The 27,146-nt window shown below is 41.1% G+C and overlaps 2 protein-coding genes across 3 annotated transcripts in view; both read right to left on the bottom strand.

Annotated features, from left to right (window-relative positions):
- LOC124034101 (G protein-coupled receptor kinase 5-like) overlaps positions 1-13,559 on the bottom strand; it is an 80,327-nt gene extending 66,768 nt beyond the window's left edge. Inside the window, exon 1 of one of the 2 annotated variants that reach the window (XR_006838519.1) lies at positions 12,892-13,559. Coding sequence is in view for 1 of the 2 variants with exons in the window: in XM_046346841.1 (XP_046202797.1) it covers positions 12,892-12,943 (52 nt within the window). In the remaining variant the exon portion in view is untranslated. The remainder of the gene's footprint in view (positions 1-12,891) is intronic. The other variant, XM_046346841.1, reaches the window with a different exon arrangement.
- Positions 13,560-19,029: 5,470 nt separating this feature from the next.
- Positions 19,030-20,704, bottom strand: LOC124033230 (U6 snRNA-associated Sm-like protein LSm1). The gene is made up of 4 exons (XM_046345200.1): positions 20,506-20,704; positions 20,206-20,274; positions 19,846-19,961; positions 19,030-19,515 (listed from the first exon to the last, which is right to left on the bottom strand). The coding sequence occupies exons 1-4, from the start codon at positions 20,549-20,551 to the stop codon at positions 19,345-19,347; spliced, it is 402 nt and encodes a 133-aa protein (XP_046201156.1). The 5' UTR covers positions 20,552-20,704; the 3' UTR covers positions 19,030-19,344.
- Between the last annotated feature and the right edge of the window lie 6,442 nt (positions 20,705-27,146).

The following is a 27,146-nucleotide window of genomic DNA, read 5'->3' as shown; positions in this document are numbered from 1 at the left end:
CAAATCTGTACTTCGACACAAGCCTATCTCGAAGCTTTATGGACAATTCCTTCGGCCTCATGGCTTGCTTTTTGTTCTGACATGCACTGTCAACTGTGGGACCTTATATAGACAGGTGTGTGTGCGCCTTTCCAAATCATGTCCAATCATTTGAATTTACCACAGGTGGACACCAAATCAAGTTGTAGAAACCTCAAGGATGATCAATGGAAACAGCATGCATCTGAGCTCAATTGAGTGTCATAGCAAAGGGTCTGAATACTTATGTAAATAAGGTATCTGTTTATAATTTTGTATAACTTTGCAACAATTTCTAAAAACCTGTTTTCACTTTGTCATAATTTTTTAATTTTTTTAATTTCACCTTTATTTAACCAGGTAGGCTAGTTGAGAACATGTTCTCATTTGCAACTGCGACCTGGCCAAGATAAAGCGTAGCAATTCAACACATACAACAACACAGAGTTACACATGGAATAAACAAAACATACAGTCAATAATACAGTAGAACAAAAGAAAACAAAAAGTCTATATACAGTGAGTGCAAATGAGGTAAGTTATGGAAATAAATAGGCCATGGTGGCGATGTAATTACAATATAGCAATTAAACACTGGAATGGTAGATCGACAGAAGATGAATGTGCAGGTAGGGATACTGGGGTACAAACTAACAAAATAAATAAATAAATAAATACCAGTATGGGGATGAGCTAGGTAGATAGATGGGCTGTTTAACAGATAAGCTATGTACAGGTGTAGTAAACTGCTCTGACAGCTGGTGCTTAAAGCTAGTGAGGGACATGTAAGTCTCCAGTTTCAGAGATTTTTGTAATTCGTTCCAATCATGGGCAGCCGAGAACTGGAAGGAAAGACGACCAAATGAGGAATTGGCTTTGGGGGTGACCAGTGAGATATACCTGCTGGAGCGCGTACTATGAGTGGGTGCTGCTATGGTGACTAGTGAGCTGAGATAAGGTAGGGCTTTACCTAGCAGAGACTTGTAGATAACCTGTAACCAGTGGGTTTGGCGACGAGTATGAAGCGAGGGCCAACCAACGAGAGTGCACAGGTTGCAGTGGTGGTTAGTATATGGGGCTTTGGTGACAAAACGGATGGCACTGTGATATACTGCATCCAGTTTGTTGAGTAGAGTGTTGGAGGCTATTTTATAGATGACATCACCGAAGTCGAGGATCGGTAGGGTGGTCAGTTTTACGAGGGTATGTTAGGCAGCATGAGTGAAGGATGCTTTGTTGCGATATAGGAATCCGATTCTAGATTTAATTTTGGATTGGAGATGCTTAATGTGAGTCTGGAAGGAGAGTTTACAGTCTAACCAGACACCCAGGTATTTGTAGTTGTCCACATATTCTAAGGCAGAACCATCCAGAGTAGTGATGCTGGACGGGCGGGTGCGGGAAGTGATCGATTGAAAAGCATGCATTTAGTTTTACTTGCATTTAAGAGCAGTTGGAGGCCACGGAAGGAGAGTTGTATGGCATTGAAGCTCGTCTGGAGGTTAGTTAACACAGTGTCCAAGGAGGGGCCAGAAGTATACATAATGGTGTCGCCTGCGTAGAGGTGGATTAGAGAATCACCAGCAGCAAGAGCGACATCATTGATGTATATAGAAAAGAGAGTCGGCCCGAGAATTTAACCCTGTGGCACCCCCATAGAGACTGTCAAAGGTCCGGAAAACAGGCCCTCCGATTTGACACACTGAACTCTATCAGAGAAGTAGTTGGTAAACCAGGCGAGGCAATTATTTGAGAAACCAAGGCTGTCGAGTCTGCCAATAAGAATGTTGTGATTGCCAGAGTCGAAAGCCTTGGCCAGGTCGATGAATACGGCTCCACAGTAATGTCTCTTATCGATGGCGGTTATGATGTTGTTTAGAACCTTGAGCATGGCTGAGGTGCACCCACGACCAACTCTGAAACCAGATTGCATAGCAGAGAAGGTATGGTGGGATTCCTAGGTTTTGGCCTTTCTAGGGAGTTTTTCCTAGCCACCGTGCTTCTACACCTGCATTGCTTGCTGTTTGGGGTTTTAGGCTGGGTTTCTGTACAGCACTTTGAGATATCAGCTGATGTGCGAAGGGCTATATAAATACATTTGATTTGATTTGATCGCTGAGATCTTGATTGAAAACAGCAGAGGTGTATATGGAGGGCAAATTAGTTAGGATGACATCTATGAGGGTGCCCGTGTTCACTGATTTGGGGTCGTACCTGGTAGGTTCATTGATAATTTGTGTGAAATTGAGGGCATCAAGCTTAGTTTGTAGGATGGCCGGGGTGTTAAGCATGTCCCAGTTTAGGTCACCTAGTAGCACAAGCTCAGAAGATAGATGGGGGGCAATCAGTTCACATATGATATCGAGGGCACAGCTGGGGGCAGAGGGAGGTCTATAGCAAGCGGCAACAGTGAGAGACTTGTTTCTGGAAAGGTGAATTTTTAGAAGTAGAAGCTCAAATTGTTCGGGTACAGACTTAGATAGCCTGTAGAGTTCTGTCTTACTATCTTTGCAGTAGATTGCAACACCACCCCCTTTGGCAGTTCTATCTTGGCAGAAAACATTATAGTTAGCAATGGAGATTTCAGGGTTTTTGGTTGTTTTCCTAAGCCAGGATTCAGACACGGCTAAGACATCTGGGTTGGTAGAGTGTGCTAAAGCAGTGAGTAAAACAAACTTAGGGAGTAGGCTTCTAATGTTAACATGCATGAAACCAAGGCTTTTACATTTACAGAAGTCAACAAATGAGAGCACCTGGGGGGTGGGAGTGGAGCTAGGCACTGCAGGACCTGGATTAACCTCCACATCACCAGAGGAACAGAGGAGACGTAGGATAAGGGTACGGCAAAAGACTATATGAACTGGCCGTCTAGCACGTTCAGAACAGGGAGTAAAAGGAGCAGGTTTCTGGGCACGATAGCATAGATTCAAGACATAGTGTACAGACAAAGGTAAGGTAGGATGTGAGTACATTGGAGGTAAACCTAGGCATTGAGTAATGAAGAGAGAGATATAGTCTCTAGAGATGTTTAAATCAGGCGATGTCATCGCATATGTAGGAGGTGGAACAACATGGTTGGTTAAGGCATATTGAGCAGGGCTAGAGGCTCTACAGTGAAATAAGACAGTAATCACTAACCAGGACAGTAATGGACAAGGCATATTGATATTAGAGAGAGGCATGCATAGCCAAGTGAACATATGGGTCCAGTGAGTGGTTGGGCTGGCTGGGGACATGGCGATTCAGACAGTTAGCAGGCTAACAAGCTAACAGTTAGTAGGCCGGAGCTAAACAAGCTAGCAGCTAGTAGACTAGGGCAAGCTAGCAGTTAGCAGGCCGGGTTAGCAAGCACGGGGTATTGTGTGTTGATTGCTGAGGATTTTTTATTTATTTAATCCATTTTAGAATAAGGCTAAATGTAACACGTAACAAAATGTGGAAAAAGTCAAGGGGTCTGAATACTTTCCGAAGGCACTGTAGTTCAGTACAGTAAAGAACAATACTTTAAATTACTGTACTCTACTCTAGTGTGCTCTATTATACTAAACCCTACTTTACAGCACTGTATTGTACTGCCCAATACTAAACTCTACTTTCTTTACTCTACTGACTGGCTCAAATTCGGACTGACCAAAATTTCAACTACTTTTCAACTTCCATGGACGTCTGTCTGACAGTAGGTGCTCAGTGGGTGAGAGGGCTGGTTACAGTAAAAGGCAAGAGAGGGGGGCTCATGTGTATGTGTCAGTAAGAGCCGAGAGAAGTGACATTAGCTGGAGAGAGAGTGAGAAGAGAGAAAATGTCCAGACTGTTTTCACACTCTTGCTTAGACCACTACAAGACAGAAAGAGAAAGACAACATTTATGAGCTGAACATAACAGTATGCCAGTGGAAGGAAGGACAGTAGCAGGAGACCCAACTGTGGTCTGTGAATACTATGAATTCCCATTGCAGCCAATTCAGTTGCAATTATTCTGTTAGATTTTCTTAGTCATTGTGCTACTGATTTCACAAAAGAATGACAGGTTTTAATCACTTAATAAATCATAGAAATTTGGTTTATCAGTAAAAACTAACAGTAAAACTGTAATTGTAATTTCCCCTTTCCAAAATTGTTAAAACATTTTAGTAATACTTTTATAATGTTCCCTTTCCTTCGAGGGCACTGCCAGAATACCCAACCACTCACCCATCACAAATCAGTCTACAAGAGAATGGACATGGTTACACTATAGTCAGCTACGACATGAAAGACTACACTGGATTTAGGGACAGAGTTGGTGGCTCACACCATTTCACCCTTCCCACTGTATAGCCTCCCTGGAAATATAGGTGTTCTCCTTTAATCCATCCGTCTCGTTCTTTCTTTCAAAATCACCTTGAAGAATGTCATATTTTTCTTGTCTCATTACCACACTACAGACTGCTGAAGTAAAACACACCAATTCAGCCAACTGCTATATTATCTTGTGCCTGGAAATATATGGTGACCTTTCCAATAACACTGCTGTGCATAGAGGCGTGTGTGGGGTCAAGTACAGGTCAGAGGTAGCTGCTGGCTTTAGAGAAAGATGGCTACCATTTACTCGCCATGTTTCTCCTCAGTAGAAATGAGTGGAATTCTTACCTTTTATCGGTGTAACTACACTGTTGTTTGTTCTACAATGTTTGGTTTTGGTTTAGGGTCTGTTTGGCCCTAAAATCTGCTGGTTTGTTTTGATCAGACAATCAATAATCCTTTTCCTTCATTCAAGAACACTTTTCTATGGTCAAGAACATGTTTGCCGTTCATTCTTGATAGAACACTTGTTCCTTTATTCTAGAACACTTTGTCCCTACGCTCTAGTTTATAGAACACCCTTTTAATTTAGAGCAGCTGCTTAACATGACATAATTGCCTCAGGTTAAAGGTCATCCATTCAACATAGCTTAGTTTAACCTTCTACACTTACAAGGGCAGGAGTATCTATCTGAAAACAGAGAAGAAGTGGATTGGCAATGCTGTCCTTAGACTGTTTTGTTGTTTAGGCATGAACCTAAAAATCTCAGGCTGGCACCTAGGCTTCAGTTCAGTTGCTACAAGTCTGCAATACCAACAAAGCATCTGGATTCAACAACAAACTTTTCCCTTTACCGGCCTTCATTTAAAACGGCTGTTGGCGTTCATTTAAGCTGCGGTTCCACGGCTGCTGCCAATGTGAGAGTTATGAATGGGGAAGCGCGTACACACACACAATAAACTCAGGGTCTACTGAAGGATGTTAATCTGTTATCTCAAATTACATACACACAGGAATTCATACACTCCTTAAAGAGAGACACACACACACCTCTGTAATTGAGATGCCTCCCTTCCACAGCTCAGCACAGAGGAAGTGGATTTCTGAAGAAATGCTTCCTAAAAATCAAGTAAAAGTGACGCCTAGTATTTAAACAGAAACACTGCTGTTCTCGCTGTTATACATTGAGTGTGCAAAACATTAAGGACACCTGCTCTTTCCATGACATAGACTGACCAGGTGAATCCAGGTGAAAGCTATGATCCCTTCGAGATGTCACTTGTTAAATCCACTTCAATCTGTGTAGATGAACGTGAGGAGACAGGTTAAAGAAGGATTATTAAGCCTTGAGACAGTTAAGACATGGATTGTGTATGTTTGCAATACAGAGTAGGAGCCAGGCACATCGGTTTGTGTCAAGAACTGCAACGGTGATGGGTTTCCAAGCTCAACAGTTTCCCGTGTGTATCAAAAATGGTCCACCACCAATAGGACATCCAGCCAACTTGACACAACTGTGGGAGACAATGTAGTCAAATATGGGCTAGCATCCCTATGGAACTCTTTCAACACCTAGTCGAGTCCATGCCCTGATAAATTGAGGCTGTTCAGAGGCCAAAAAGGGGGTGCAACTCAGTATCAGAAAGGTGTTTCTAATGTTTTGTACACTCCGTGTATAACCCTTTCAGGGTAGTCATAGGTAAAACACCTACTGGGTTCACACACTTCTGCTTTCCTAATGTTCAAACTACTATTAAAAAGATCAACGTAAAAACATTTTGTCGTCTTAACCCTTTTTGGAGGACTGAGGGGAAAGGTCTTTAAGCGAAAAAGCAAAAACGCAGCGGAACAGTACAACAAGCGCAGTCATTGTGTTTTCATTTGAAGAGAGAGAACTTATGAACAAGAGAGATAACTTATGGATTGTACCTTTAGTACTTCTTATGGATTGTACCTTTAATACTTCTTATGGATTGTACCTTTAATACTTCTTATGGATTGTACCTTTAACATTTCTATGTTCAACATGTCAGCATCTCTGAAATGCTGTGGTCTGTGACTGGTAATAGGAGCTGTTAGGTGATCCTCAGCAGAGGTGAAATGGCTGAATGGACATTTGGATTTCACTGCATCATCCCCTCAGCATCCTCCACCATGACACAATTACTGGACACCAGGGAGAAAAGGATGGAGATTGGATGACCACAACGCAGTCAATCTGTCATCAAAACTTCATGCAACCTTTCACTTCAGCTAACACTGCAGGATACATTCATGATATACACTGAGTACTCAAAACACATCAGTATAGATTAGATTTTTTTATTTAACCTTTATTTAGATGAAGGGGAGGAGTCAATTTAAATGATTTTTGCCATGCCATTCAGAGGGTGACTGGGCAAGACAAAATAAATATTGAAGTGCCTTTGAACGACGTATGGTAGTAAGTGCACCGGTTTAAGTCAAGAACAGCAACGCTGCTGTTTTCCACTCTCAACAGTTTCCCCATGTGTATCAAGAATGGTCCGCCACCCAAAGGACATCCAGCCAACATGACACAACTATGGGAAGCATTGAAGTCAACATGGACCAGCTTCCCTGTGGAAAGCTTTTGACAACTTGTAGAGTCCATGCCCAGACGAATTGAGTCTGTTCTGAGGGCAAAAGGGCGGGGGGGGGGGGGGGGGTGCAACACAATATTCGGAAGGTGTTCCTAATGATCGGTATACTCCGTGTAATAATGTAACTGTTGTGTGTGTGGGTTTAGCCTTTTCCAGATTCTGAATAACACTCAGGTCTTACTCGCTACTCCGTTATTGCTTAGTATTTGAGAGAGAGGAGGTGAGATAGACTTACTGGAATCTCAACTGTGACATCATCAAAAGTCCTCTTCAGCAGGCCCGAATATGTTCAAATCCATCCTCTGGCCCTTTTTACAAATCCTTCTTTGGAGTGATCACTTACCTAACATAACTGAATTGGCTAAAGTTTACGCTTAGACCAAACCAGTCATGTCAGATTAGTGATGATTACTTACTTCAAAAGGAAGAAAGCAGAACAGAGAGATGCATTTACCAAGTACTGGAAGAGGGCCTCTCCTTCTCTCTGGTCAGCGTTGCAGAAGGAAGGGGATATTGATGGCTTTTTATTTCTCTGCTTGGCTAGGGTTCACTTTATTTCAGTGATTTCGGAAGTGTGAGGACACTGGCGTAAACACTGGAAGCGCAGTGTAAACTAGGCCTTCCTGTTGTCTCTGTTACTCTGGGAGAATTTGGACAGGGAATGCGTGTCTCTCCGCTCAGCTTTGGCTGAGACATACTTGCATAAATAAACAGGAATAAACATGGTTCTCCCTTCCCCATTCTCGCCATGTCCTTGGCCTGTGACCTCTCAACCAGCGTGCGTACACACACAGATAGGAGCGTCCCTGTACACCGCAGACTCCAACAGGCATTCACACAACCCTTGACACTATGTGCTCTGTCAGATAACGCCCCTAGTAACTCTAACATTACCAGGCCAAATCTAAACAACTAAGCACTCAATGGATCCAATATACAACACACTGAAATCAGCAAAGAATCGTGAAAGAAAACTCAACAGTTGATCAGTTGTTATGGCTCCATCTTCACCAATATCTTATACCACAGCTCTTCACAGGGAAAATCTATGTTGATCACGACTCCCGGCGATGTATCAGACCATGGTTTACACTGTGCCAAGTTGCAAACCCGTATGCTGGCTCGGGTATAGAGCAGCTGGGACGACAAGAATGTCATGGGTTGTCATACCATGGGTTTGAACAGCGGCGAACCGTGACTATAGGACCTAGGCATTCAGAGGGACCAAAAATATTCTAATACTTTGTACCCCCCCCCAAAAAAAATAATCAAGAACAGAAAACATAGCATCACTTGATGCGTCCGATATTATATATTCTGTAGTCGGGCCCTTTTATTTCTAGTGAAGGAGGAGCAATGCTTTTTAACGACATTATGAAACAAACAGGCCGTGCTTCAGGCTGCCACACACACAGAGATAGAACCGGCATGGACACAACACGTGACACCCAGCATAAAATAATGCGACCAGCAAAACAAAAAACACACAAACCTATGGTAGCATAACACCACCATCACCAATAGTGACAACCAGTGGCAACCCGTCATTCAGGGCAGGGCCCCACCTGTTTTGGGGATGCTTGCCTGTTTTGCATGTTATTGTGGCATTAATATCTTATTGTGGCATTAATATGTGTCACATATCAATTTGCAAACAATGTAAAAAACAAGATATATCATTGAGTTAATAAAGCTGCATACAAACATGGTCTCTTTTTTGTTTTCTTGAGTAAGGCAGCTCCAAAATGCATGTGTTTCAACCTAGCTCAGTGCTTTCTGTGGTAGTGGGGCAAGCCATCAGACAATACAGAGCGTTGCACTGTGATTGGCTCAGTGTTTTGTCACTGTGTGGTCCCAAATCTGGGATTAACAGGCACTTTTCCAAGTTTGAAATGATAAACATTCAACATTGGCCATGATGTCAATGAAGCATGAGTTGTACCACGCTCAAAACAACTGTTAACTCGGAACTGTGAAGTCTTGAACTCTGAAGTCAAGTCAAGTTAACTGGGAAGTTGGGAATAAACAAGCTCTGACTGGGAAAATACATTTTGAACGGTCATCCAGAGAATGACAGACATTGATGACAAAATTTGCCCACAAAAGGACCGCCACGCCACCTTCCTGTTCAAGTGAACACAGCACAACAAGGTGAGTCCAAAAATGTAACGTTATTGCATGCTGCTGCATAAATGATGTAATAATGCCAGGGAGATATGTATACAGCATAGTAAGATGTTAGTAGCCCATGTGCCTCACCCTAATAATTTGGTTTAATTGCCCCTCTTAATTTCACGTATTGTTCTACTGTAGCCTATAATCTGTTTTAGAGAATTGTAATCATTGAATATTGTAAGAGCTTTAATTTTTTGCTTATATGCCCCCTTTATTTATCCTAAGGTTCTGACTTGGTGTACAAGGAAGAACACTGTAAGAACGGCCCATGTTCTGAATTCTGTCACTGTACATTTAAAAAATGCTAAACAAATAGTTATACTGATTAACATCCGTCCTAGCTCGCTCATAAATGTCTTAATCTAAATTATCGATTGCCACTTATCCGCTTGCCATCCCCTTATGCCATAGTTTGTACATCGCAACTGTCATTATAAACCACATTTGTTTAATCAATTCAGCCATATCAGCTGTTTTTTTAAAGCAGTAAATGAGGCTGAATGAACTGTTTCGGTGCCAGACAAGGCTCCACTGATAGCCAGGTGTAGCAGTGGTAAGATGTTGGGACTGCTGTTGGTACAGCTTTATGAAGGCCCTAACAGTTTGTGGGCACCGTTTGTCACCATTATAGTGCAATTAATGTATTGTTTAGTGTTGTGGCTTTGCTGGCATGCTTCCAACTTTGTCTTTTTCTGCCCCACCAAGATTTACATTCTAAAATCGCTACTGGTGACAACAACAAGTGTCACGTCGAAGGTGACAGGTTTATGTTGCTGAAAGGACAGTGACCATAATACCTGTGCACATAGACACGGCTGATAGACAGGTAACAGCAGTCACACAGAGCATGACATAATTATAAAGAATAAGCAGCGCATTCACTCCAGTAGGCCCCATGAAATCATAACAATACAAAAGCACAACCATTTCATTTAAAAAATGAAATGAACAAACCAGCTTTTACTTCTTATTGTAAATATATTTCCGTCACACTAACCAGTGATCTAAAGTTTAAATGGAACAATGTTTCACAGTCATTATTTTCAAAGGGATACCTAACAGCATGTGAGCTGCATAAAAAAAAAACAGTTCCACTCACCAGATGATAATTTGTAAACAAAGGTTGAAAGTTGATCTTGAAAAGGGTGTAGCTAACAAATTAGCTACAACATCCACCCTGAAGATGATAGGAGCTGCTGCTGCCGCCATCGCTATTGTCACAGTACTACAACACAAGCTAGCATTTTCATTATCACACCACTAAAACACAAGCTAGCTAACGATACTAGCGTTAGCGTGGGAAAACTACTGCTTCCTCCACTGATTATTTTCTCTTGTGCTCTGTCGTTACGTGTCTCTCCAACCCTGTTCCTGGAGAGCTACCGTCCTGTAGGTTTTCACTCTAATCTAACTCTAATCTATCGTATTTTATTCTAATAATTTGCTGGTTGATAAATTTAATCAGGTAAATTACAACTGCCGTTGGATTGTAAACCTACAGGAAGGTAGCTCTCCAGGAACAGGGTTGGAGAGCTCTGGCCTAGACACATTACTTTTCTGTTTTTTTTGCCATTGTAAGTCAAAATGTGATTGGGTCATTCCACTATCACACCAAATTCTGCTCCAATACAGTTGAATGGCAGAGGCCTTCTGTCCAACTTCTGAAAGCCTAGCCAATGGCTTGCTGAGCTAGCTAGATTTTTCTACCTAGAGACCACCAAAGAGAATCCTGATTATATATTTTTTCTTTTTAGTATTAACCCTTCTCTTTCCAATACAAACTGAAGAGATTAAATCAGAAGATCATTACAATTATTGTAAAAATGAAATATACATTTAAAAATATAAATATATAAATATATATTTTAAAAAATCTATATATAAAAATATATATAAAAAAAAAAAATAAAAAAAAAAATAAAAAAAAAATATATATATATATATACACACACACACACACACAGTACCCACTAAGCGCAAACCAGATTGTATGGCGTATCGCTGCAGAATGCTGTGGTAGCCCTGCTAGTTACGTATTCCTTGAATTCTAAATGCATCATTGACAGTGTCACCAGCAAACCACCCCAACATCATCACACCTCTTCCTCCATGTTTCACAGTGGGAACCACACATGCGGAGATTTTCCGTTCACCTACTCTGGTAACTCTATTGAATTTATCCTCTGCGGCAGAGGTATCTCTGGGTCTTCCTTTCCTGTGGCGGTCCTCATGAGAGACAGTTTCTCTGATGGTTTTTGTGACTGCACTTCAAGAAACTTTCAAAGTTCTTAAAATGTTCCTCATTGCCTACCTTCATGTCTTAAAGTAATGATGGACTATTATTTCTCTTTGCTTATTTGAGCTGTTCTTGCCATAATATGGACTTGGTCTTTCACCAAATAGGGCTATCTTATCTATACCACCCCTACCTTGTCACAACACAACTGATTGGCTCAAACGCATTAAGAAGGAAAGAATTTCCACAAATTAACGTTTAACAAGGCACACCTGTTAATTGAAATGCATTCCAGGTGACTAACCAGTGAAGCTGGTTGAGAGACTGCTAAGAGTGTGCAAAGCTGTCATCAAGGCAAATGGTGGCTACCTTGAAGTATATATATATATATATATATATATATACACACACACACACATCCTTAGGCCTTGCGGTTCCCCACTGGGTTTTAATCTTCTTGGTTCACCTGAGGACTGGTTGCCAAATACTTGACCTGTGCTATAGAGATTATGATTGATGCTCTGATTTTCTTTGGAATCATCTGTGATCTGGTGTTTCTTTACACTGTAATAAGATGGTTTCAACCAGCATTTCAAAACAACAAAGGACCCTTGTACAAAAGTGGTACACTGACTACAAACATCAGTCTCTGTCTGTGACCCAATGCAGCCCAAAGAACCCATAGCCACATTACACCATGCACAACAGTGTGTGGGTGTGTTTCTCTGAGTAAGAGCAACACAGCCTTGTCAGTTTCTGTAATATTTATTCAGATAGACGGAAGCTTGCAGCATTAACACGAGATAAGAGCCAAAACATTCTCATTAGTAACCTAAGGCAGTGTCAATAATTTCAGCAGTTCGATCAGTGGTCGAGTCTAAAGTGAAGGTGTATGCGTATGTGTTTGATCAAAGAATGTCAACAACAAAGCTGCAAACAGATGCAAACAGATGCAAACAGTCGGTAAATATGAAAATGACAGAACCTAAGTGTCCAATCGCAGGGTTGTTTGGGGTCGCGAATTGGAACAGGCTACATTTCGCTGTACGGAGACCACCATGGCAACTTAGATTCAGATCACGTCATTTCTTCATCATAAATGTGCCAACTGAAGCAAATGATCATCAGATCAGAGTTTGACCCCAGTTTTAGCAATGCTGAATGGTTACAGTTTCATCGCTGCTCAATAGTCTAATCATAAATCACGAAGTCAACAATTTGATTTAGATGTTTTGTTGCATTTGGAGACCTTTGCCCACACCGTAACGTAAGAGCTGTCAAACTGATATTAGGCCTGGAAATAGGCTATCTCAATGGAGATAAGATAAATAATATACGGTTTAAAAGCCTAGAATTAACCAATAAAACATGTTGTTTGATAATGATGATGATGGTGATGATGTATGTTATAGGCTCGATTGAAGAGCGTAGCATCTGTATAAATATCATGTTCTCAGCCAAAGTAGATTACATCACTGTAGCATTCGCCACATGGAATTCGAAACCACTTCTATGCGTAAAAATTGTCCAGTAATTGTATTAGGCTGTTTGAAGACCTACCTTCTCTTGCTTTTAGCAGTACCGTATTGGCCACAATATTCTCCAGTTCCATCTAAAATTCTTTGATATTTGCTGAATAGATTTTAAAAAGAAATCGACAGCAACACCTCGCTCTTCACGGATGAATTGCTTTTCGTTTTATTCCAAATCCGAATGAAATGTATACATTTCAAACTCGTTCACGGTCTACACACTGGATAAAGGAGAAATCCTTGTCAAATTAACTAGGCATGGATCATATCGTCGGCTCCGAATGCAGCGTTGGGAGGGCATTTCCATTCCAATTCCGAAGACCGTTGTGTTTCGTGCGTAATTTGGCGCGGAATCCCATCAAAGGATAGATCACGGTTGAGCCATCAATACAGCCGGAGACCACGGCAAGACCTACATCATTTAGTAACGCATTCCTAACAGCGGCTGAAGCACAGCACAGTAGCACTGGGGGGAGTTGGTGAAGTGTACTAGAACATCAAGGTGCTCCCCCTCTCGGTGCAAAGGCTTAATAAAAAAAAATGGGCTTGTTTTTTTCTTTTGGTTTGGCCAACAATATCCCCCACGTTTGGCGAAGCTACAAGCAGTTGTTCTGGTCAATATTTCGGTTAGATTTGGATAGCTTGCAGGGGGACTAAACGCACAGCCTATATAAATTGAATGATATGTAGTAAGGGTTCGCTAATCTTCAACCACCAAATTGGTTCCAATATTCCATTCCACCGCCCGTTTTACACACATCCATTCGGATTTGGCCCATGGCGTATGTACGTTAATAGATAAGAGTATTGGTTTCCACTAACTTCTATATCCACAAAGTCAGATTCCACTGGCACAAAAGTCAAATTTGCAACAAAAATGTTTTTTTTTGTCTTCATTTAAGGTTAAGCATAAGATTTGCAATTTTAAGAAGATACATTTAAGAAATGCGCAGGGTTTATTACTTGTAGTTAAAGACACGTATTATCCTTTATATTGACCAGATACTCAAGTGGCCGCTCAAACATTGGAAATATATTTTTTCAAAAATGGAAGTCAGTTGGGAGGAGTCAAGGTCAGGTGGGACAATTCTAGCCAATGAGAGGGCAGATATTGGGTGAACAACAGGCACAACTCCGATATAAAGTTTTTTTTTTTTCTCAAAGTTGCCCGGAAGTCACATGTTCTACGTATATCAGGACACTCATAACAACCTAAGCATAACGAAACTTATATTCGACCAAATAAGCCACACGTAGCAACTAAGCAATTCCATTTTTTGGTTCACCAAATTCAATACTCTCTCATTGACCTCCATACAAAAACTCCTCGCTTGATTATAGTGAAGGGGAAAAAACGTCACCTGCTGGAGAAGACAGATTTTGGGCCCAGTTTTCCCTCTCTTCGCCTCTTCCTCTCTGGTATAGACGCTAGTGACGACCATAGCGTATCCGTGTCTGGCTGTCATATGCTGTTTTTCATATGACATAGTTTGGATAACCTAACCTAGTTCTATTTAATTGACATAATTATGAAAAACTGATGAAATACAAAATCGTATGATCTCAAGATCTCATAGACCTACCAGTACTTATATATATATATTATATATATTTATATACCAATATTTATACAATTGGTGATGCTCTGCCTGTCTACAATAGGTTTATATACACTGAACAAAAATATAAATGCAGCATGCAACAATTTCAAAGATTTTACTGAGTTACAGTTAATATAAGGAAATCAGTCAATTGAAATACATTAAGTAGGCCCTAATCTATGGATTTCACATGACTGGGAATCAGTGGTGTAAAAATACCTTAAAGTACTACTTAAGTTGTTTTTTGGGGTATCTGTACATTACTATTTATATATTTTCCAACTTTTACTTCATTAAATTCCTAAAGAAAATAATGTACTTTTTACTCCATACATTTTCCCTTACACCCAAAAGTACTCATTACATTTTGACAGAAAAACGGTCCAATTCACACACTTATCAAGAGAACATCCCCGGTCATCCCTACGGCCTCTGATCTGACGGACTCAATAAACACACATGCTTTGTTTGTAAATTATGTCTGAGTGTTGGAGTGTGCCCCTGGCTATACGTCAATAAAAATACAATTAAATTGTGCCGTATGATTTGATTAATATAAGGAACTTGAAATGATTTACACTTTTACTTTTGATACTTAAGTACATTTTAGCAATTCCATTTACTTTTTATACTTAAGTATATTTAAAACCAAATACTTTAAGACTTTTACTCAAGTATTATTTTATTTGGTGACTTTCACTTTTACTTGAGTCGTTGTCTATTAAGGTATCTTATGATGATTGAGTATGTTTACCACAACTGCTGGGAATACAGATATGCATAGATCAGAAAAACAGTTAGTATCTGGTGTGACCACCATTTGCCTCATGCAGCGCAACATAGAGTTGATCAGGCTGTTTATTGTGGCCTGTGGAATATTGTCCCACTCCTCTTCAATGGTTGTACGAAGTTGCTGGATATTGGAGGGAACTGGAACTGGAACACGCTGTTGTACACGTCAATCCAGAGCATCCCAAACATGCTCAATTAGTGACATTGAAGTGCTTTGAAAGGCTGGTCATGGCTCACATCAACACTATCATGCCGGAAACCCTAGATCCACTCCATTTTGCATACCGCCCCAACAGATCCACGGATGATGCAATCTCAATCGCACTCCACACTGCCCTTTCCCACCTGGACAAAAGGAACACCTGTGTGAGAATGTTGTTCATTGACTACAGCTCAGCGTTCAACACCATAGTGCCCTCAACGCTCATCACTAAGCTAAGGATCCTGGGACTGTTCACCCACGAGTGCAAGGCCAAGCTCAACTCCAACACCATCATTAAGTTTGCTGACAACACAACAGTGGTAGGTCTGATCGCCAACAACAATGAGAGCCTATAGGGAGGAGGTCAAAGACCTGGCAGTGTGGTGCCAGGACAAAAACCTCTCCCTCAAAGTGAGCAAGACAAAGGAGCTGATCGTGGACTATAGGAAAATGAGGGCCGATCAGGCCCCCATTTACATAAATGGGGCTGAAGTGGAGCGGATTGAGAATTTCAAGTTCCTTGGTGTCCACATCACCAACAAACTAACATGGCCCAAACACACCAAGACAGTAGTGAAGAGGGCACGACAACACCTTTTCCCCCTCAGTAGAATGAAAATATTTGGCATGGATCCTCAAAAAGTTCTACTGCTGCACCTTTGAGAGCATCCTGACCGGTTGCATCACCATCTGGTATGTAAGGCGCTACAGAGGGTAGTGCCCCCAGTACATCACTGGGGCCAAGCTTCCTGACATTCAGGACATATACTAGGTGGTGTCAGAGGAAGGCCTAAAAAAATCTCAAAGACTCCAATCACCCAAGTCATAGACTGTTCTCTTTGCTACAGCACTACAAGTGGTACCGGAGCGCCAAGTATAGGACACATCTTTGTTTTTACACTGCTGCTACTCGCTGTTTATTATCTATGCATGGTCACTTTACAAACTACCTCAATTAACCTATACCCATGCACATTGACTCGGTACCGGTACCCCCTGTGTATAGCCTCGTTTTTGTTAATTACATTTCTTGTGTTGCTTTATTTTATTTAGTAAATATTTTCTTAACTCCATTGCTTGAACTGCATTGTTGGTTAAGAGCTTTTAAGTAAGTATTTCACGGGTAAAGTCTACAACTCTTGTATTCGGCGCATGTGACAAATAACATTTGATTTGATTTCTGGTGAGTATGCAGACGACTGAAGAACTGGAACATTTTCAGCTTCCGGGAATTGTGTAAAGATCCTTGAGACAAAGGTCCATGCATTATCATGCTGAAACATGAGGTGATGGCGGCGGATGAAAGGCACTACAATGGGCCTCAGGATCTCGTCACGGTATCGCTGTGCATTCAAATTGCCATCGATAAAATGCAATTGTGTTCATTGTCCGTAGCTTGTGCCAGCCCATACCATAACCCCACCATGGGGCAGTTTGTTCACAACGTCACATCACAAATCGCTCTCCCACACAACACTATACATGATGTCTGCCATCTGCCCAGTACAGTGAAAACCGGATTCATCCATGAAGAGCACACTTCTCCAGCGTGCCAGTGGCCATCCAAGGTGAGAATTTGCCCACTGAAGTCAGTTACGAAGCCAAACTGCAGTCAGGTCAAGACCCTTGTGAGGACGACAAGCACGCAGATGAGCTTCCCTGAGACAGTTTCTGACAGTTTGTGCATAAATTCTTGGGTTGTGCAAACCTAGTTTCACCAGCTGACCCGGTGGCTGGTCTCAGACGATCCTGCAGATGAAGAAGCTGGATGTGAAAGTCCTGGGCTGTTATGGTTACACGTGGTCTGCGGTTGTGATGCTGGTTGGACGTACTGCCAAATTCTCAAAAACAACGTTGTTGGTGGCTTATGGTAGTGAAATGGACATTCCTGTAGTCAAATTCCTGTAGTCAATATGCCAATTGCACACTCCCTCAAAACTTGAGACATCTGTGGCAATATGTTGTGACAAAACTGCACATTTTAGAATGGCCTTTTATTGTTTACAGAACAAGGTTCATCTGTGTAATGAGCATGTTGTTTAATCAGCTTCTTAATATGACACACCTGTCAGGTGGATGGATTATCTTGGCAAAGGAAAAATGCCCACAAACAGTGATATAAACCAATTTGTGCACAACAATTCAGAGAAATACGCTTTTTGTGCATATGGACAATTTTTGGGATCTTTTATTTCAGCTCATGAAACATGGGACCAACACTTTGCCATCTTGGCAAAGGAGAAATGCTCACAAACAGGGATGTAAACGAATTTGTGAACAATTCAAAGAAATACACTTTACATGTGTTTATATTTTTGTTCAGTGTAGTTATTAGTTATTTGGAGAATTTGGCACCATCACCTGGGACACTAGGGGGAGTGTTTGTATTACCTCCACTCCCTTTTCCCCTTCTATTCATAACAGGAGAAACTATTGAGCAGTATGATATAAAAAAAACTAAAACATCAGTAGGCCTAATAACACAGAAAGAAGACAAGGGATCCAAATATGATCCAAATTCAGTCAATGTGCCACATGCTTGAAAGTTGAAAGGAACTCAACTACTGGGCGTGTTCGAGCAGATCAGATTTCTGCAGTCGGTGGCCATCGTTGATCACCAACTTTCAATGTGTGTTGCATTAGGCCATGGCCACATTACAATTTTGTGTATGAAAATTCCATATGGACGCAATCCTTTTTCAAATAGGAGTCTTCTGTTACCGGATAAATGACACAGAGTTCCTGACCAAAAATTCACAAATTGTCCATCTTTTTAAGTATGCAACTAGACTGAACACATCTGAAAAAAGTGGAGATGAGTTGTATTTTTGACGGACAAAAATGGACAATGATATATGTCATATGATTGCATCCATGTTCAAGTCTCAGTATTCCCATACCCTTTAGACACCAACTGCACCCTGTAGCCACGGCCTGCATTGTGGGTGGCTCTATTGTCAACCAATTAGGGTGTTTTTGTTTGACCCACACTAACGTCCCACACAATGTCAATTGAACCTTGATTGTGGGAACCTTAAACAGTATACTTTCATATCAACTCCAAGTACAAAAACGACCCTTACTGTATGTACACTGTTTCACTTCTGAAGCTCAGTTGGTAGAGCATGGCGCTTGTAAGCCAGGGGTTTCGACTGTAGAATGTATGCACACATGACTGTAAGTCGCTTTGGATAAAAGCGTCTGCTAAATGGCATATATTATGAAGAGGTTTACTGTGGCACAGCTTGTACCTGAACCATAACACTTCCTGAGCTAATTGAAATGCAACTGGTGAGGAAGTGCTGTAGCTCCGTGGCAACCTGTGCCACAGTAAACATCGCCCAAAGAATCTGTGTTAAAACGGTTGCCTGGAGGAATGAACCCAAACTGTATTGCTTGATGAAGTAGAACAGTGTTCCATTGTCATACGCTTATAAAGAGTCCTGTTACAATTTCTACAAAGTGAACCTCCGTATTAAAATAAACACTTGGAAAACAAATCTTACCATTACAGTTTAAGTCTGTTTACACAAACATAAAGAACCCATCGTTATGTGCTCTTGACAAGTTATACGTTTTGTGGAATGAAAATCATATTTAATTGATTTATCGAATGAAATGTAGTCTTCCAGACAATTTAGTTTGTGTGGTCTACCCTCAATTCCTGCATTACGCCAGTCATTAAATCTAACAAAAATGCATCACTTAAATCATTGCTTGCTTTTGCACCAATGAGCCATTATCAAAATGAAATCCGTACAGTATTTAGTGTGATGCTGCTTCATCTATAAACCACACATTCTTCTCCCCATCGCCAAAATAATCCCGTATTCAACACAGAACTGGGAAGTATAGTATAACAGAGGAAAATAGAACAGAAGTGCCTTCAGTATTCATCAAGATTATCTGCCTTAGGGATGGATAGGCCTCTGTCCTTCAGTGCGGTCACCTTGGCTTTCTCTGTCTCCTGCTTGGCTTGCTGTTGCAATCGCTGCTCCTCTAGGATCTCCTCTATAGAAACCTGCTGCAAGACTGTGTCACACGGCTTATCCATGTCCTAAAGAGGGAAACGCCATATTAAACATACTGTAAACCTACATGTCCTGTCCTGCTGAGAACAATCGCAGTGGCACACACATGTAAACCGCAGCAACTGATTATCATCAACTGTGTGATCAGTGTGTGAACCACGCAACTGAGGTGACAACTAAAGTTTCAGGCAAAATGAATCATGTGAGCATATTGGAAAACTGCTATAGACTCAATTAACTGGCCTAATCAACAGGCTACTTTAACACAAACACATTTCTATGTGTAGGCATACTGTACGAGGAAGGCTAAATAATCATTGATAAAGAACAAGAGGGTGGCATGGATGAATACTTACTATTTCACCAAGCAAAACAACGTTCTCTCCTCTCACAATGAAGATTCCTCTGGGGATGTCCCCAAACTTCTTGCCCACATGGATGCGCTCAACTGTTTGATGGAAAACTAGGTTGGCTGAAAGAGAGGTTAAGAGATAGTGCAGTTGATATAATTTTCCCTGTGATTGCCTGAATGTAGCTACTTGTGAATACATCACATTATTTCAAGGCTTACGTAGTAGGTGTTTTAGTAAATTCATTTCCATCTCAATGTATGGAAGATATCCATAGGGGATCTAAACTAGAGCTAACTTAGTATGCCAAGTGAACTAGTGTGTTTAAACTACTATATGATTTGTTAGGTGGTTTATTTGCCATACCAAACTGGTCGATGCTTCTAAGAAACCCAATTAGCGTTCTTCCATCGCGAAGAAGTACAAGATGCTTTTCTGCAAGAGAAAAATTACTGTTTATAGTAGCGCGACAGCAAGCGGATACAAAGTATCCAATCGTTGTCCCCAACACTGAGTTTGGAGAATAAATAGTTACAAGATGGGGTTTACAATATAACTGTATCTAATAATCATGATCATCATCACTGTTTTCCGAAGGTTGGAAACCGTGCGGACTTGCTCACACTGCTGCAGTCACTCAGCCTAACATTCGCTATCCCTACTTACTGTCTATGTCATCAATGAGACTCGCGGTCCCTGGCATGTAGTTCATTGTGATCGTGTGTAGCTATCTCTGCGGTTAAATTGTAGCTAATCACTGTGTATAAAATGTATTAAGCCATGAATCGTTCAAAATAAGATCAGAGTCTTAATAAGCATCTCTTCAGCAACACTAAAAAAGCACTTCCGGGTCACGGAATTTCCGATATTTTCATAACAAAAGTCCCCAATTTAGGAGTAGAAAGGTTCCAACAACCTGTATTCTCTCTACAGGAAGCACACTTGCAGTAATGCACGCTCGGGAAAATACTTCCTGTCAAATATTAAACCCTTTAAGCACCAATGGCAAGGAACATTGGAATTGTTTTCTTCTATTTATTCTGATGATCTAATATAGATACACTACATGACAAAAAGTATGTGGACATCTGCTCATCGAACATCTTATTCCAAAATCATGGGCATTAATACGGAGTTGGTCCCCCCTTTACTGCTATAATAGTCTCCACTCTTTTGGGAAGGCTTTCCACTAGATGTTGGAACATTGCTGCGGAGACTTGCTTCCATTCAGCCACAAGAGCATTAGGGTGATTAGGCCTGGCTCGCAGTCAGCGTTCCAATTCATCCCAAAGGAGTTTGATGGGGTTGAGCTCAGGGCTCTGGGCAGGCCCGTCAAATTCATCCACACCAATCTCGACAAACCATTTCTGTACGGACCTTGCTTTGTGCACGGGGGCATTGTCATGCTGAAACAGGAAAGGGCCTTCCCCAAACTGTTGCCACAAAGTTGGAAGCACAGAATCGTCTAGAATGTCATTGTATGCTGTAGCATTAAGACTTCCCTTCACAGGAACTAAGGGGCCTAACCCGAACCATGTAAAACAGACCAGACCAGACCATTATTCCTCCTCCACCAAACTTTACAGTTGGCATTATGCATTGGGGCAGGTAGCATTCTCCTGGCATCTGCCAAACCCAGATTCATCCGTCGGACTGCCAGATGGTGAAGCGTGATTCATCACTCGAGAGAACGCGTTTCCAATGCTCCTGAGTCCAATGATGGCGAGCTTTACACCACTCCAGCCGACGCTTGGCATTGTGCATGGTGATCTCATGCTTATGTGCGGCTGCTCGGCTATTGAAACCAATTTCATGATGCTCCCGACTAACAGTTCTTGTGCATATGTTGCTTCCAGATGCAGTTTGGAACTAAGGATTTAGATTTAGGACATTGCATGTTTCTAATAATGTAATACCTTTAAATAAGCAGCCCTTTCATTTTTAAGACAAATTTCCTGTGTCTATGACGCCCGCCGCTTGGTGAAATGCAGACCCGGTGGCGAGCATGGTGAAACTGAAAAGACATCGTCTGTCCTTTTGAATCAGAGTCTTTACCTGATAAAGTAATGATAGGATGTGTCAATTATTCAGTGAGAGCTATTGTGCCAAACCCACAACAGTGTTTCTGATGCTAAGCTCATGGTCATGTTGCAGTAGAGTGTAGGAGGGAGATTCCAAGATGTGAGAAGTGTGCAGGAAGACATGGGACAAAGCAATGTGTGGTGTCGGTGGAAAAAAACTGTCACTGTCACTAGCCGGCTACCACTTGATTACTCATCCCTGAACCTTAGAGGATGCTTCCCTATGTACATAGATCTGGAACACTGGTCACGTTAATAATTTTTACATACAGCGTTACTCAATTAATATGTATACGCTGTATTCTAGTCAAGTACATTCTATTCAACTATTGCTATACATGTACAATTCTACACATGTATTCTTCAGATGTACTATGTATTCTGTCCACATACTACCCATAATGTCTATACATTCCATCACACACATACAGTACCAGTCAAACGTTTGGACACACCAAGGGTTTTTCTTTATTTGTACTATTTTTACATTGTAGAATAATAGTGAAGACATCAAAACTATGAAATAACACATATGGGAAAAAAAGTGTTAATATATTTTACATTCTTCAAAGTTGCCACCCTTTGCCTTGATGACAGCTTTACACAATCTTGGCACTCTCAACCAGCTTCACCTGGAATGCTTTTCCAACTGTCTTGAAGGAGTTCCCAGATATGCTGAGCACTTGTTGGCTGCTTTTCCCTCACTCTGTGGTGCAACTCATCCCAAACCATCTCAATTGCATTGAGGTTGGGTGATTGTGGAGGCCAGGTCATCTGATGCAGCACTCCATCACTCTCCTTGGTCAAATAACCCTTACACAGCCTGGAGGTGTGTTGGGTCATTGTCCTGTTGAAAAACAAATGATAGTCCCACTAAGCGCAAACCAGATGGGATGGCATATCGCTGCATAATGCTGTGGTAGCCATGCTGGTTAACTGTGCCTTGAATTCTAAATAAGTCACAGACAGTGTCCAAGCAAAGCACCCCCGCACCTCCTCCATGCTTCACGGTGGGAACCACCGCTGTGTTAAAAAGACACGGCGGTTGGAAATAAAAATCAAAGCTTTCCACCGGTCTAATGTCCACTGCTCATATTTCTTGGCCCAAGCAAATCTCTTCTTTTTATTGGTGTCCTTCAGTAGTGGTTTCTTTGCAGCAATTCGACCATGAGGGCCTGATTCACACAGTCTCCTCTGAACAGTTGATGTTGAGATGTGTCTGCTACTTGAACTCCGTGAAGCATTTATTTGGGCTGCAATGTTTGAGGCTGGTAACTCTCAAGAACATATCCTCTGCAGCAGTGGTAACTCTGGGTCTTCCTTTCCTGTGGTGGTCCTCATGAGAGCCAGTTTCATCATAGTGCTTGATGGTTTTAGAGACTGCACTTGAAGAAACTTTAAATGTTTTTGAAACTTTCCAGATTGACTGACCTTCATGTCTTAAAGCAATAATGGACTACCTTTTCTCTTTGCTTACTTGCTCTGTTCTTGGCATTGGCTCAAATGCATTAAGGAAAGAAATTCCACAAATGAACTTTGAACAAGGCACACCTATTAATTCAAATGCATTCCAGATGACTACCTCATGAAGCTGGATGAGAGAATACCAAGAGTGTGCAAAGCTGTCATCAAAGCAAAGGGTGGCTACTTTGAAGAATCTCAAATATAACAAAATATATTTTGATTTGTTAAACACTTTTTTGGTTTCTACATGATTCCATATGTGTTATTTCATAGTTTTAATGTCTTCACTATTATTCTACAATGTACAAATAAAGAAAAACCATTGAATGAGTAGGTGTGCCCAAACTTTTTTTTTTGTTTGACTGGTACTGTATGTGTGTGTGTATATACACACACGCACATACAGTCAGGTCCATAAATATTTGGACATTGACCACGTTATTAACATTTTGGCTCTGTATGACACCACAACGGATTTGGAAGGAAACAATCAGCTGAAAGTGCAGACTTGGATTGGGGTGGGGATTTATTTATTTATTAAATAGTGGTATACAGTGGCGATTTTAGCATGTAAATCTTGGTGGGACCACAAAAAAACATGTGGGATGCATGCCAGCAAAGTCACTACACAACAGAACACTAAACAATACAATAATTGCACTATACCAGTGCTACACCTGGCTATCAGCAAAACAGCGCATTCAGCCTCATTTGCTGCCTTTAAAAAAACATAGCTGATATGGCTGACTTGCTTAAACAAATGTGGTTTCGACTGACAATTGAGATGTACAAACTATGGCATAAGTGGATGACAAGTGGATAAGCGTCAATCTGTAATTTTGATAAAGACATTAATGAGCGAGCTAGGACGGACGTAGTCAACATAACTATTTGTTCAGCACTTTTGAAATGTACAGCGACAGAATTCAGAACATGGGCTGTTCTCACAGCGTTCTTCTTGTACACCAAGTCAGCACCATATGATAAATAAAGGAGGCATATATGCAGACAATGAAAACTCTTACAATATTCTATGATAACATTTCTCAGGTTATAGGCTACATGTGCACCACCAAGTCAGAACAGTCAGCAAAATTAAGAGGTGAATATAGACCAAATTATTAGGGTGATGCACATGGGCTGCTAACAGCTTACTACCCAACATTTATGCAGCAGCATACAAGACATTTTTGGACTCACCTTTTGTGCTGTGCTTAATTGAACAGGAAAGTTGCACGGCGGTCCTTCATGGGCAAATTTTGTCATCAAAGTCTGTCATTCTCTGGACTTATGGTGCTGACAACTGGGAACTCGGGAAACAAAGGTTGAATCAGTGATGACGTCAGTGACCTTCAGGTCGTAGCTCTAGAAAGAGACCCGAGTTCCAATTCCGAGTTGGATGAAAGTTCAAAACGTATTTTCCCAGCTGTAGCTCGTTTTTCCAGAGTTCTCAGTTGTCTTGAACAGACTAAAGTCAGATTTTGCAGTTAAGTTGTTTTGAGCGCGACACGAATCATGCTTCATTGACAGCATGGCCAATGTTGAATGTTTATAATTTTAAACAAGGAAAAGAGACCCTTAACCTTAGATTTGGGACCACACAGCCGCTCCACTGAATAGCAGGCTAATGATTGCTTTGTAATGCTTGCAGTTAGCCACTGATTCCTTCCAAACCACTCATTGCTGGATTCCTGATTTCCAACATGTTGTGTAATGTAGCCATCATCCTCCACATACACCACCCGTTCTGCCAGTCACATTCTGTTAAAGGTCCCCAAAGCACACATATCCCTGGGTTACTCCTCTTTTCAGTTTGCTGCAGCTAGCGACTGGAACGAGCTTCAACAAACACTCAAACCGGACAGTTTTATATCAATCTCTTCATTCAAAGACTCAATCATGGACACTCTTACTGACAGTTGTGGCTGCTTTGCGTGATGTATTGTTGTCTCTACCTTCTTGCCCTTTGTGCTGTTGTCTGTGCCCAATAATGTCTGTACCATGTTTTGTGCTGCTACCATGTAGTGTTGTTGTCATGTTGTGTTGCTACCATGCTGTATTGTCATGTGTTGCTGCATTGGGTCTCTCTTTATGTAGTGTTTATGTTTACTGATCATGAAAAGCTACTTGCTGTATTAACCAAAGATGGTACAGTATGAAGATACACGAAAACTGCTTCTCCAACAGAAATCCCAGATCACACTTGTAGGCAATGTTATTCTTCTTCTGTGGATTTTATATGGCAGTTGGCAACCAACTTTAAGGTGAAGGAAAAACGAAACCACACACTGCTCTTGGTAGTATCACTGATATTTAATGAGCTTATGACCTAAAGCATGACATTTCTACCTTTAGATTTTGTGGCATAGAGAAAGTTAAGATATCAGACAGGGGAGGTTATATTAATAATACTCTGAGCAAAAGAGAATGTTTTTGAATTTTCACCCTCCAGACATTATTTCCTAAAGGACTTAATGATGAAAGGTCTATGTATGTTATGTTGTGAATTTGAACGTGAATTATGTACCTATTAAAGATTACTCTGTTTTTCTTAAGATGTCCCCAATGATTAATGATAACTTGCTGTGTCCTCATTGTGGTTTTATGGAATTGTTTAAAGTGTCTTATTTATACAATTTTGTAGTGTTTGTGAGATGCATGTTATATCAGGTAGCACTTATATGTTTTTCCTTTGCCTCCAACCCCTTTCCCATGCGTGGAACGGATGTGGGTGGGGCTAGGTCTACATAAGGGTACTAATTTTATTTTTTTATCACAAAAGCTCTGACGAGGGCCGTGATGCCGATACTTAAGCTTATTAAACATCAGTGATAATACCAATAGCAGTGTGCGGTTTCCTTTTTCCTTCATTTTGTTCAACGGTTGCCATGCACCTGCAAAGAGATTGCTCAGATTTTCGAGTGCCTTTTGAATTATGAATCAACTTTAAGGTGCATCATCGCCAGCAACTGGACTGGAGTGTGCACCAGAGACAGTGAAGTCGGATGTTCCCCACCACTTTCAATGTGCTACTTAGCCTTGTGTGTCCCAGTCTCAGCCTTGTGACTGCGCTTTCCTTCCTCCCTTCTCTCTCGGCCTGAGGACCACCCGTCCCCACCTTTTATAATAATAATAATATATGCCATTTAGCAGACGCTTTTATCCAAAGCGACTTAGTCATGTGTGCATACATTCTACTTTTCCTGGATCTTATACAGGTGTCTTCCTTTACTCTCCCTGTTCCACAACTCTTGACACTTTTTTAACCACTTCTTATTAATCTGCTTTACTGATTGACAATTCCATCTCGACATTAGATTGTTAAAGATTGGCGATGTCATGGCGACTTTGTCTAAACTCGTGCGTAGAAACACGCGCCGAACTGCGCATGTGCAGGCGGTCAAAATCAAAAGGCGCCTCCTTCACTATAAAGTTGTTTTTGAGGAAAATAAAAGTTCAGTTTCTCACTTTCACGAGGTTGAAGTAATAACACGTTCAACTACTTAAGACACTGTCTCGAACCTAGGTTGTGTCTTTAGATTGAGAAAATTAACAATTAAAGGCACCATTGTTCACTTCTCTCATTGACTTCCAAACCCCTGCCTGGTCGTTTGGTCTGTTTCGCAAGCGTTCTCGAAAGTTTTGCGACGTTGTGGTCTGTGTTTAGAAACTCTGTGGTATAACTATGATAGAGCTAAATATAAACAATTGTTTTGCATGAAATAATCGTAAATGTTGAGTTCTGACGATGCTCTTCAAGTG

The sequence above is a fragment of the Oncorhynchus gorbuscha genome, linkage group LG04 (genome assembly GCF_021184085.1).
Source record: "Oncorhynchus gorbuscha isolate QuinsamMale2020 ecotype Even-year linkage group LG04, OgorEven_v1.0, whole genome shotgun sequence".
NCBI classification, from domain to species: Eukaryota; Metazoa; Chordata; class Actinopteri; order Salmoniformes; family Salmonidae; genus Oncorhynchus; species Oncorhynchus gorbuscha.
Note: the sequence above shows the minus strand (reverse complement) of the source record. Positions and strands in the feature narration are given on the sequence as shown.

What these genes read in the sequence shown, in the direction of transcription:
- LOC124033230 (XM_046345200.1), bottom strand. Translation starts at nt 20,551, where the DNA reads ATGAACTACATGCCAGGGACCGCGAGTCTCATTGATGACATAGACA. An exon ending in TCTCATTGATGACATAGACA is followed by an intron (nt 20,275 to 20,505) that starts GTAAGTAGGGAT and finishes TTTCTCTTGCAG; the next exon opens with AAAAGCATCTTGTACTTCTT. An exon ending in TAGAAGCATCGACCAGTTTG is followed by an intron (nt 19,962 to 20,205) that starts GTATGGCAAATA and finishes CCTCTCTTTCAG; the next exon opens with CCAACCTAGTTTTCCATCAA.